Source organism: Centruroides sculpturatus, unplaced genomic scaffold, assembly GCF_000671375.1.
Source record: "Centruroides sculpturatus isolate CEXI.00-Female unplaced genomic scaffold, Cexi_2.0 scaffold17, whole genome shotgun sequence".
In the NCBI taxonomy this organism is placed as follows: Eukaryota; Metazoa; Arthropoda; class Arachnida; order Scorpiones; family Buthidae; genus Centruroides; species Centruroides sculpturatus.
In genome coordinates this window covers 1,050,949-1,064,729 of record NW_019384462.1, presented here as the reverse complement: position 1 = coordinate 1,064,729, position 13,781 = coordinate 1,050,949, and the positions used below count along the sequence as shown (strand labels likewise).

General features: G+C 34.8%; 1 protein-coding gene across 1 annotated transcript in view; it reads left to right on the top strand.

The window, feature by feature from the left end:
* Nucleotides 1–13,781, top strand: part of LOC111620893 (exosome complex component rrp45-like) — a 33,791-nt gene that overhangs the window by 12,033 nt on the left and 7,977 nt on the right. Inside the window, exons 4-9 of the mRNA XM_023362909.1 lie at nt 5,041–5,143; nt 7,916–8,013; nt 9,258–9,297; nt 10,688–10,770; nt 11,316–11,448; nt 11,518–11,597. Of these exons, the coding sequence (XP_023218677.1) occupies nt 5,041–5,143; nt 7,916–8,013; nt 9,258–9,297; nt 10,688–10,770; nt 11,316–11,448; nt 11,518–11,597 (537 nt within the window). The remainder of the gene's footprint in view (nt 1–5,040; nt 5,144–7,915; nt 8,014–9,257; nt 9,298–10,687; nt 10,771–11,315; nt 11,449–11,517; nt 11,598–13,781) is intronic.

Sequence of the window (13,781 nt, the reverse complement as noted above, 5' to 3'; positions counted from 1 at the left end):
AAACTAATTGAAGATTGTCATTTTTTGGCTGAACTTTATAGTTTAATAAATACAAATTTCTATTTGTATGTCAATTCTACCGAAAATTTAGAATGACCAGAGTAACAACTACTATTGACACTATTGAAGTGATATTAGTTTCCGACTCATGACAGAATTCAATCATAAGTAGAATGTAAAAATAATGGCGTGATTGGATATGGTTTCAAATGTGCCTTAGCTTATATATTTTATTCTGTAATATCCTCTATAAGCCAAACTCTACATGCCTGCAAGATCTCTCTGGTCACTCAAAAAAGTCCAGTTACAACTAATCAAATAAAGATAATTGATCATTTTATAGAAAATATTACACATTAATATTGCAGTTTCCCATTGAGAAGCTTATATATTTTAATTTGTTACTATGCATAATTTAAGTACTGTAATAAATACGACAGTGGTGTTTTAAGTGTATTAAACTTCAGACTGACATTTGATATTTTCATTCATTAATTGGTATTTCTATTTATAAAGATTTATGGACAAGTACTGTACAAAGTCAACATCTTTCATAGGAACCAAAAATCCTACCAAGGGAGTGTTGTAATATTCATGTGGAATTTATTTTTATTCTTAACTTATTTATTTTGTTTTGTTTTGTTAATTTCTTTTAACCTCATTATAAAATTAGAGTGATTATATGAACAGAAAAGAAAGCGAGTTCTATTTTTGGTTTTAAGAAAATCAAAAATGTAACTCGCTTTCTTGTTCTTGAGATGATGCAAACCCGAGCAATAGCGAAACACAAATATGCCAGTTATTGTTATGTACAGTGTGCTTATTGTCCATTTATTATATTATTACTGTCCAAATGTTATATTTAACATATAATAATTATACTATATCATTAGCGAGTGCAATTGATTGTTTTGGTGCAAAAATAACATTTTTTTACTGCACTCATTTTGGATGTCTTAAGTATGAGTGATCGAGTTAAGTCATATACTTTTTAATGCTCGACAGTTTGGGATTCCCGCTCTTTTGTGTATATTTTCAAAAATTAAATATTGACAAATATATTTGCTTAATAACAAATGTGATAGTGTGTGTTCTATTGAAGACTTTCAAAACAGATAGATAATCAAGTGATTGAGTATCAGTCTGGACACTGTAGTGTCCCAATCAATGTAATGAAAAATAATGCCACAGTTTTTTTTTTTACCGTATTGTATTATTCATTAGTACATGGAAAACTGCTAGTTTTCCATTTGTTTCTGACTTTTGGAGGCTTAATAAATCCCGAGTCTGTAGACTGGTATAAAAATTAAGAAAAAGGTAAACAGGTTTTTAATACCACAGTTTTACTATATGCACATATCATTCTATGAATAGGTTTCTTAGTAAAATATTGACTGTTTTATGTTTATTTTTGGTAGTAAATAATGTACTTTTTGTGAAAGAATCAAGATGTTTCATTATGTTTAATGAAAAATTTGTCTTACCCAAGGTAGAAAATGTACACACAACCTATGCACAATGGTCATAAATGGTAAGAAAAGCAGAATTGTTTGATGTTTATAAGGAAATGTTTTTCTAAACAAAGTATTCAATTTGAGCTGTGATCTCCAACAAAAATTGGTATGCACGCACATATCAATATCAGGTTGTCTTAACAGGCATCCTGATATTGATATGTTCCAGAAACATCATTCTGCTCAAAATTTGTGTGTATTCTGCACTCGTGCACAGTCATCAATTTGTGGTTCTTCCTTTTGCATCATATGAGTTAGCAACTTGGTTAGGTATTAATGGGACGTAAGCATGAGAGACGTGCTTATGTCCCATTAGGCCTGTAGGTCTTGCGGAATATTGGCTTGTGCTTCTTGAAGTACCGTCTTTGGCTAATCTTTTGTTTTAGGCTTGTGTTTTTGGACCTCTTTCTGAAGCATGTGCCACAGTTTCCCAATTTGGTTCAGATTGAACAAATTTGGGACCCACTCTGGGATCAGACATGATTTTGGTGATGGAGTATGCAGTAGGCAATTAGTTGAGATCTTGATGAAGATTGCATCTTCCTGCCAATGTAGGCAGGTTATAGAAGGCAGGAAATGATGGTGCAAAATTGTCTGATAGCATTGTGTATTGACTTTCTCATCATAAGGACCTAAACCATCTTTGCTATAATATGCAAAATGCCCCCACACTTGTAATATGGGTAGAAACTTGACTTATTGCTTCATGCAGTTTTGGGTGAGTTCTCCATTGGGCTGTCTAATGTTCTCTACGTGATATTTCATGTCAGACTGGAAAGGGCAACCTATTGGACCAAATCACTCTTCAGCATTGAGTTTCTCTCTGGGACAAGTGGCCTCTGGATCAAACTGTTTCCTAAGCCAAACTAGCATCAACATGGACTTCCTCTTACTCTCGTATGTGTAATAGCCCATGTCATGTAACCTGTTTCTAGCAGTTTATCAAGATACAAGATGGTCTGTGAATCTGTTCCACAATGTTGCTGCCTGCATTAATGTACCAAGTCAATATTTTGTGGAAAACAGAGACAAAATTTGATCTTCCCTGAGAGTAGTCATTGCTGGTCTGTCGTTGACACATCCAGGTACAATGGAACCAGATTCCTTGTGACCAAGGAACATTCTGACAATTGACCTGTTCAAATACAATTCCTGGGGGGGATCTGCTCACTCTGTTATCAGCCATCGTAACCTCTTTCTTGCTGTTGTTTCATATATACTGTCCTTTGTCTACTTATTGTGACCGTGCAAGATACAAAGCAGCAAAAATTTACATATCCAATCAATCAATGGCTACAACTGCAGGGTCTATGTAAATTTATTTTCTTTTTATTTTAAATAGAGTGGTGTTTACAGGCAAATGTTGAAATTCCCATTGCACATATACTCCAATTTTTGTTGTAGAGCTTAGCTCAAATGTAGTACTTTGTCCAGTAAAAAGTTTCCTTACAAATTGCAAATGCTTCCACTTTCCTTACCATTTATGACATCTGTGCATGGGGTGCACTTACGTTTATTGTTACAGGTATATTGAATAAAACATAATTGCTTAGATATGCTACATGATCAAATGAAAGTAGAATTTTAACATTAAGTAGTCAACATAGAAATAGATAAATAAATAAAACTCACGCCAAAATTGTATAGCCTTCTTGATAAAAAGCACTGAGTTCAGCGTTAATATGATTTTTCTTGTATCGCAAGTACTTTCGACGAGTATTATATCGTCGTCTTCAGGCGAAAAAAAGAACAAAATTTGAATTAGAACGTGCAGAATGTTCCAAGTAGAAAACGGAAAATTTTTCTTGTCAATTTCTAAATTATAGCGTTCGGTAATTCCGTTGGTCACGTGCAACAAGCTTTTGCTGGAGTTCGAAATATTTTAAATCCACACGACTAGCAGCGCATGCGTTGAGGAGCGATCGTACTAATTGTGCGACTCTTGGCGCTTTTTGCTATTTAAACGCTGGTATAAAGTAACCCATATTTCGGGCAAGTCGAGTGTGGGGACGTTGCATGCGTCTGTGGTCATTGTAAGGAGCGCTTCCCAAATAAATGTAATTCTTCTGTTGTTACAGCTCCTGAGCAACGCTGTTTTTGACCATAACGGGTTATAGCCCTGCTGTAGAACTTTTCTGGCGAGCTCTGTGGTCTGTCTTCCTTTGTTTATATCATCTTGATGTTCCGCGATACGGCAAGCGAGCATTCTTGTCGTTGCCCCTATATACTTCTCAATTGTCCCCGTTATTGGATTTTCCAGTTGCACTGCGTATATTCCCGATTTTTCTAAAACGTCGACTTTATCCCGATCATTGCATATACTCCTGCGTAGGTTGGGTAGGGTAGTTAAAGGAAGAGTAAAGCTGTATCGCCGGAAAATACGGCTAATAAGTATGGACGGTGCTCCTAGGTACGGCAGTGCTGATTGTACTCTAGACATTTCTTTTTTGCTATGTAGTGTGGTAAACGGGAAAAGGGAATCTTTTACCCTACGTAGTACATGCGTAAATTTGGCACTTGTGAATCCAGCGTGATGTACTGCCGTTCTTACGATTTCCAGTTCGACTTTTATTAGAGCTTGCGATGAGGGAAGTAGCATCGCTCTTCTGATGAGAGCCGCTATGGCGGAATTGACATACCGCGATGGTTGAAATGCATCAGCTGGAATGATATAGGGGACTATGTTAGACTTATGATGCACCGTAAACTGCGGCCCTTCTATTGATTTCTGTATCCGCATATCCAAAAATGTTATAGATCGATCTTGCTCCTTTTCCCATGTGAAATTGATGGTGGAATGCACGCTTGAAAGTTGCTGCATAAATTGGATAAACTCCTCTTCTGAATTTTCCCATATTAGTAGAATGTCATCTACATAGCGCAAGTATAGTGATGGGTAGCACATAGCAAGCGGAACTTTGAAAATTTTTTGTTCCACGTCCCTCATAATGAGCTCGGCTAATACTGCTGAGAGAGGAGAGCCCATGGGGACTCCTTGCTTCTGTAAATATATTTTCTGGTTGAAGCGGAAATAGTTGTTTTCAGTGATAAAGATCAACGCTTCACGAATGTCTAGCACTTGTTGAACCGTAAAACCTTTTTCGAGGAGCATAGCGTTGGCTAGCATTACAGCTTCAAATACAGGAACGGATGGGTACAGGGATATCACGTCCATTTTGTAGAACATGCTGCTATTGCCATGTGCTTTTGCCATGTTGGAACTAATGATTGTTTTGGCATCCATAGAGGAAGGAGTGACATGCGGTGATTCTGGAAGTAGGTCTCGTAGAAACTTTGCAAGGGCTTTTTCTAGGTGGTAAGTGGGTATTAACGTTGAACTCAGTGCTTTTTATCAAGAAGGCTAAGTAGTCAACATATTTGACATTGCTAATGCCTGCCTCTTTACTGTCTTATAAAGATATTGCTCGGTAACTGTAATTTAATTTTGAATTACTGATGATGATATATCTAATATGTAAATAGAAAGTGGCCCAAAACTTACGAAAATAAAAATATTTCCATTTAGATCTAGCGATCTCGGAGTAGAAATTTCGAGGCTGATAGAAAGGTGCATAAGAGAATCTAAGTGCATCGATCTTGAATCTTTATGTATAGTGGCCAAAGAAAAGGTAAGTGACAAAATATAGTTACATTTAATAATAATATCAGGTATAATGTTGAGTTCAGTTTGTTTACAGTCGACCCCCCTATAATTACGGTCCCTATAATTATGATTCCTATAAAACTACAAAAAAATATACGTATTTTGGAAATGTTGAGTCGGATTAGTGTAGAATTGATTAATTTTATGGAAGAAAACCTTTCAATCAGCCGTAGTCCGTAAACTTGACACGTGTCGGGCTGTGATTGGAACGACTTGTAAGAAATCGGATTCCTAATAAATTGGAACGTATCTATATCTTATAGGGGGGTCGACTGTATTTTAATATAATAGCAGCAATATTGATTCTAGTGATGTGCTGGGTATCCATATCCGCAGATATACGAGGGGGAAAAAAGATCCATATCCATTATTTTTTAGCGGATCTTTAATGGATCTTTTATCTTAATGAATTTCATTACTTATATGAAATTTTAAAGATAGATAGCAATAAAATACTAATAACTTCAATTCAAATCACTTTTTATTTCTTAAAATCACATATTTGGCACATTCATATTGCAAAACTTTTATCATGTAAAATTCATTTACTATCGTAAAATATTTTCATATTACACTACTAGACTTTTTTGTTGACATTGTTTTTATTTTAATTTAACTCGACACTCTCCAAAAATACAAACGTAATCTACGCTATCCCGTGTTACACTAAACTATAAACAAAAACACGTGCAGTGTAAGTCAAAATACGTCGCGTTACTATCGCAAAGCGTCAACTATTGGTCCAAGGTCATACGCACCGGCGCTGACTGAGTACGAAAGTTGAGATCCGTATCCACGGATCTAGACACTAATGATCCGTATCTAGACACTAAATATCCGTATCCAATGCCATAGATGTTTTCTTTCCTTCCATCCTTACCACTTGGGGCCATTATAGGCCACTTGTGTCCTATATCCACCTGTATCCACGGATATACATTTTTAACGATCCTGCACATAACTAATTGATTACACGTGAAGTGAATTTTTGTCCTCTGGACCTTTAGTGTAGTCTTCTCTCTTTGGATAATCTTTTTAAAAAGTACTTCCATTCAAACACTTCTATTTGATGTCCTTCTAGAGATTTTTTTTATCTAGAACAATGGAAAATATGTGAAATTTCACAGAGTGCTTTTAATACACAATTGTCTTGGACAGTAAACTGTCCAAGACAATTGATACAGGACAAATTAGCATGCAATAACCGGTCAGTACATCCAAGTGTCAAATTAATGTATTAAATATGGTGTTTAATTTCCAAATTGTGCTTTAAATGGTCTAGATTCCCTTTCGAGTACAATTTTGTTTGAGTTTGTTTTAGTCTAGAATGAATATACATGCTGCAAAGTGTTGCATTCAAATTTGAATTATTTAATATTAAATAGAATCATATTTATTTTTAGAAATAAAATTGAAGATAAAGTCTGTTAAAAAAGAAATCATCATTTATTTACTTCCAGTGCTCTGGAATACAAACTTTTGATGACCGACTTTTCTCTATAAGCTACTTGGCTGTCAAAATTAAAATTTCCTTTAAAAACTCAAAAAAAAATTATCCAATTACAAAGACAAGTTTAAAAATTGGAACTGGCAATGCCATAGATGTTTTCTTTCCTTCCATCCTTACCACTTGGGGCCATTATAGGCCACTTGACGGCCAAGTAGCCTACAGTAATACCCCGAACTTACGCGATAGGTGGGACCGAGCAGTAACCGCGTTAGTCGAATTCGCGTAAGTTGGGGTATAATTTCGCATATAAATACATACAAATAATTTTTAATTGGGGCCGGAGACTAAAGAAAACAATAATTTAGAAAAAAATGTTTAATAAAATCTTAGATAATACATATGTATAACAAATTAGGCCTATATTATTTTACAATTTTTCACATTTACTTGATTATTACACCATAATTTTAACATTGTTTCCATCTCAGCGATAATACTGTGACGTTTACGAATGATGCTTGAATTTAAAGATTGAGCATTTTTCACAGCTTCGAGAATTTTTTCTTTGCCTTTTATAATTGTTCTGACCGACAATTCCGGTAGATCAAACTTCTTTGCCAATTCACAAATTTTCATTTTTGTATCGAAGTCTTTAATAATGGGTACGTTCGTAAAGTCAAACGAGTTAAACGCGTTAGTAACGAATCGTTCGAAAAGTCTAACGAAATAGGAATAACGATGACTTCATTCTCGCTTAACTCGTTCGACTTTACGAACATACCCAATGTTAACTTTACATTCCAAAGATAAAGTTTTTCTTTTCTTGTTTGATGCAGAAGAATTAGTTCTACTTCGTTTGGATGACATAGTAGAGTCTCTCGAGTCTCCGTAGATATAACAAACACAAAATAAATTGTAGCTATGTGTGGATTTGGCGCGACACGTCCGAACATGTAAGCCGAACAATAGTGTGGGGGGAGTGAGTAATCGAGGGTTGCGTGGCGCTCAAACAAAAGACGAATCGACGAGATTTGAAAATCGCGTAACTCCGGGTTCGCGTAAGTCGGGGTATTACTGTATAAAGAAAGGTCGGTCATCAAAAGTTTGTATTCCGGAACACTGAAAGTGAATAAATGGTGATTTCTTTTTTAACAGACTTTACCTTCAATTTTATTTTTAAACTTAATTGCCACCCGACGGAATTCTACAATTGTACTTGTATTTTATTAATTTGATTTTTATTATCCATTCACTTTTTGTACATGAATTTATTAATTAAATTTTCAGGTGTGGGCAATTCGTGTTGATCTCCATTTGATAAATCATGACGGTAACATCACCGAATGTGCCAGTATTGCCGCGGTGGCGGCCCTCAGTCATTTTCGGTAAGTTGCATTTGTTTAAATTTGGATACCTTGAGAGATTCCGTCTCACTTCTGAAAGTAACAAACCGATATCTCAAAAGACGGTTTGGATCTTTTGGCTATTTTGTTTAAAAATCTTTCAATAAAGATCTTTATAAAATCTTCAATTTGTTAAAAGTTGATCTTCATTCTTGTTTGTCTTAATGTTGTCAATAAATTCAACATCTCACATAATTTAACAGGTAATGATTTTGGCTGTTTGTATGGCAAGATCTAAAATACATACACGCTGACTCTGTTGTACAGAGTCGGCACGGGCACGTTTAGACCGTATATCTGATCGTAACTACTTTCATTATGTATCGTCCAACTCGTAGAGACAGATCAATACGAGCGAGGGACAAGAAATGCAAACTCAATCCTTACTAGCAATAGGTTACTAAGGTCTGGATTAGGTTCAAACTAGAATTTTTCAAAACAAAACTCTATGTACAGAAAAGGCTTTTATCAGATTATTACTTTCAGAATAAATTTAATACGGTAGAGTCCCGCTAGTCTGAACCAATTGGGACCGAGCCCTGTTTGGATTAGCCGAATAATTGAAATAATGCAGAAGCAAACAGTAAAACAGGTCCAATTTATATAGATCTAACACCATCAATGACTTTTGTTTCTGTTTTTCTGTGTAAGTACTGTATACATCTGCTGTTTTAATATGCCATGTCAAACACTGATTTATTAATTTTGTACAGTATTAATACAATAAAATACAATTTCTTTTGTTGTGGAATTCTAAATATTTTTGTACCATTAATACCATTTAAAACATATATTTTGTGAGCTAAAAAATTTCCTCTCCACGACTGAAACATGTTTGGATTAGTGGGACTCTATTGTATTTGATTTAATTAAACAAAAGTAGGTTGTCATTAATTTTCTAAATTTATATAAAAAATAGATTGCAGTCTCATGATTAATTTAATTGCTTACCTCTAGTCAAATTACTTTATATCTAATTATTATTATAGCTCACGGATAATCAGGCATTAATTAAAATTGGACTATTGGATTTGTTACATTTGTACATAAATAATGCCATACATGAGTTGAAGCATCATTGAAATGAAGCTCGACAAGAATTTTTACAACCTGTTTCTCCAGAGGCGAGGCAGATTCAACACACAATTCCTAACAAAAACATAAATTCTAATTTTATATATTTAATAAATATTTTACAAAATTTTAAATTTATTTCTTTTGAACAGGAGACCTCATGTTTCTGTTGTGGGAACAAATGTCATTGTGGTATGTTACCTTAAAATAAACTTCTAGATTTTAATTTTATAATTTATAATAAGTATTTCTGGAATATTTCATATAATTTGTATTAAGATTTTTAAAAGAAAGTTTATCTTTCACAAGACTGATTGAAAAAAAAAAAATGGAAATAAATATCATATTTTAGAAAGCTTCACTTTCAATAATTAACTCAAAATTTAATTGTGTAATGGTCAATGTTCATTCGTCAAAGATACATTACATTTTTAATAATTAATTACTATTAATATACGTTTGATAATTTTTCAACACTGGCACAGTTAAAGTGAGGCAGTTTTCTTTTATCTTCTTGCTCGTACCAAGCAATCAAATGAAAGTAGAACACGTGAGGAATTTGCGAATGCCACAAGCCGGCCATGCTCGGGTCAACGTTACCAAATTCCTCACACTACTATCATTTGATAATCCGATACATTAAGAGAAGGCAGCCAATGGGGAAAAGGTCAGAGTCTGCGTCTAGCACAAAATGTAACACAAACTTGGTTCTGGCAAATGAAAATTCTGTAACTTTCTGAAAATAACTTAATGTGTTTCTGTAATGGATCATCAAGAATTTTTAAAAAATGGAGATAAGCTTAATATAGTTTGTATTACAAATTTGTGGTCCTGTGACTTAATACAAATTTCAGTAAGATACAAAGTATCTTACTGAAATTTAATTTATAACAACAGATATTAATTACTAAAATCTGACAAATAGTTTGATTGCTCGTCTCCTGCAATACCGATGGCTAATAATTATATTTGGCTCGTCTTGCTCCTAATTTTGCTGCCAACACTTGCGGACATGATTTAATACCACAATGCGGTATCGACTTTCTGTTTTTCGGGCACTAAGTGGCCCTTTAAACGTACCGACGATGGGTCTGGTGGACTGTCTACAAAAATGTCTGAATTGGCCCAGGCCTCCCCGGCTGTCGAATAAATTCGTGTGAAAACTACTATTTCTGTAATTTTATTTTAAATTTTAAAACTATTAACATTATTTACATTTTTGTAAGAGAAGTTTTTGTATTACAGTAGAGCATCGATTATCGAAATGTCAATTAACCAAAAGCTTTTCGGTAGGCAAATTTAAATTTCCACTAATGCTGCCACACTGCAATCTTTGGCTATGTCTTGGGCTACTGCAATATTATTTTTGTTGGTGTGCAGGTTTTAGCTGGCAGCACTGGCGCAACCACAAGAGGGTACTTAAGGATGTGCCAGGATTTGAACAAATTTAAACGTGGGATAGGTTAATATATTTTTTCGTACGTATTTGGTTATCCGAACAACCCAGTCCCCAATTGATTCAGATAATCGATGCTCTACCGTATTATTATTACGTTGTCTAATTTAATTTTTTAAAAATTAGCATCCTGTCGAAGATCACTGTCCCGTGCCTCTGCGAATAAATCATCTGCCATTTTGTATAACGTTTGCTATTTTTGAACAAGGGTAAGTGTGTTTAAAAAAAGACTGTTTATTATAAATTGCTGTATCGATTCCGACTGACATCGCTTTGATATTGCTATTGCCCTATTTGCCTTTGTGAGAAAAGATTTTGTGATAAGTAATGAACATTTTCACATTTTGCTAAGAATGATAGAATTTACAATCTTATAAAATATTTTTTTTTTCTGTAAATCAAAATGGTCAAATTGTACATTTCTGCACAGTTATATACAAAATAATAACATTGTCATGAGGCAATGTTTTAATATTCTGTTGAGCAATGTTAATGTTACAATATAAATTGTTTGGAAATATTCTGTTTCCTGTATTTGAGGAAAAAGTGAGAGGTTATGATTAGTTTGACATTTATTCTTTAAGATTTTCAAGTATTAAAATAGAAATCTATTGTGGTATTATAGATAGCTATTGATATCTATTGAAATCTATAGTGGTATTATAGATAGCATATTGTGGTATTATAGATAGCTATTGTGGTAGTATAGATGCACTCCTTTAAATTTGGACCGATAATTTCGTTATCTTTTCAGTGCCCAGGTGCTGGCCGACCCCACCGACCTGGAAGAGCGTCTGGCGGACGGCAAAGTGGTGGCGGCCATGAACGGCCTCAGAGAAATCTGCCTGTTGCACATGAACGGTCTTCTCGCTCTGACGAAAACAAAGGTGACGTCTCAAACGGAATTTCGACGAGAACCGTCCGATAACTTAATTAATCTTTAAATATTGTTTTAGTTATTACAGTGTACAAATTTGGCAGCAGAAAGAGCTCAAGAAATCACAAAATATATGAAAGAATCACTAGAAACAGAAAAGTAAGAAAGATTAATTTTATTAGTTTTTACAAGAAATTAAATATTCCAAGTCTATATTAAAGTTTGACTATGTTATGCAGTGTATCATACTATAAGATTGCCCAAAAATTAGTTAAACGAGACACATTTTAAGAACTTAAAATCAACTTTAGAATTTTGATTGGTTTGAATTTAGTTACAGGGAATTAACACACAGTTGTTTCAAATTAGTGTTAACCAAAATAAAAATTTAAGAATAGTTAACTAAATTTTTACCCACCCTGTAAGTGTCGGTTTCCTATTTGATTAATAATTATTGCAATGATATTGTGATTTGCTATAGAAATCATTGTAGGTATAATATATTGCTATACAAAATGGAGATAATCTGTTTGTTTTAGCAGACAAGACCATCTGTGCATCGGCCCATCATCCCAATAATGATGTTGACATGTTGAACAGTTTAATCAGTGGAGCGGTTTCCAAATCTTTAGCTGATAGTGTTAGTCACATTCGACGAGAGGTTTCAGAGAAGGTTGGATCATTGATAGATAGCAAAGTGAATAAAATCTTGGACACTGCAAAAACCACTATTCCTACAAGTTTACTGACCTTCTCTTACAATGGTGTTGCTGCTAGGACTAACATAACAAACATGAAAATTAAACAAAAAACGCTACAAAAACAACCACATTTCAGTGCTGGCACATACGCTGTTCTTGTGTTTCCAAAAGAGAACATTAACATTAACCAAGATGAAATTAGAAATACACTCACAACAAACATAAAACCGAACCAGCTAGGGAATTCTGTAAAAGCACTTCGAAAAATTAGGAACAACAGAGTTTGTATTCAATTAAATATAAAAAAATGACTGTGACAAAATGGTGGCTGCCATTAACTCGGTAAAAACATTAACAGATAGGTTAGACATTAAATACTCGGCAGCCAAACAACCAAAGGTTATTCTGTTAAATGTCCCGGGCAACGCTGTCACTAGCAACTTCATTGAGGAACTATACAACCAGAACACTGCAATAAATACCGCACATACTCTTCAGGATTTTTAAGACTCTTGCAGTATTCTTTCAAAAATAAACTGCAACATGACAGACACTTCTAGACTACATGTTGTCCTTCAGGTTACTTCTAGTATTAGAAACATGCTAATCCAACAGCAGTATGTTAGTGTGCAATGGGCAACGATAGCAGTAGATGATTACATCCCTCTCACATGCTGTTACAAATGCTGTGGTTATGGCCATCTAGTTAGTAAATGCACAGAAAAACAATATTGTAGTCACTGCATGGGCAGCCACAGCTACAAGGTTTGCCATGTCCACAGTCAGGAACCATGCTGTGTAAATTGTGCAAAGGCCAATAACACACTACTAGAAGGGAGCAAACATAAGACCACATATACCACATTCTCTCAACAGTGTCACAAAACCAAATGCATGAAAACAAGCTGCCAGTAGGATCAGCTAGGACCCCTTCACAATACAAACACAGGCAGCAATAAACTCATACAGATTAATGCATAGAAATGCAAAGCTGCCTGTTCCCTCCTCATTCACACTTCCAATGTACAAGATACAGACATCATCATGATCCAAGAGCCTTCACTATTAACAACATGATAGTCAGGTTCAATGATTGGAAAGTCTAACCAGCTCAGGACCCTGGCTATCACATCAAGGCTGGTATTATCATCAGGAACAAAAACATTACTGCCTGCCTTGTCTTCCAACACACCACAGAATACATTACCATCGTCTGTGTTACAGACAATAAAACTCACCTTTACATATGTTCTGAGTACATTCCAGACTCTACTAACATTGAGACGGCCATAGAAGACATTCATCACCTCCTGAAATCATACAAAGATAAACCTATCCTAATAGGAGGAGACTTCAATGACAAGTCTGCACCTGGCATAGTCCAAAAGATGATCCTAGGGGTAACATAGTTAATGAAACCATGGCCCAGCACGACTTACTCACCCGAACACCAGCACTCTTCCAACTTACTCCTGTACCACGGATTGACCTAACATTAGGAAACAGTCACATCATTCCTAGGGTCAACCACTGTTACACTACCAATATAGATTCTGCCAGTGACCATAGGTATATCTTCACCCAACTGAACACCACTAATAATACTAATAATCATAGTTTTCACTATACTCACACTAATTGA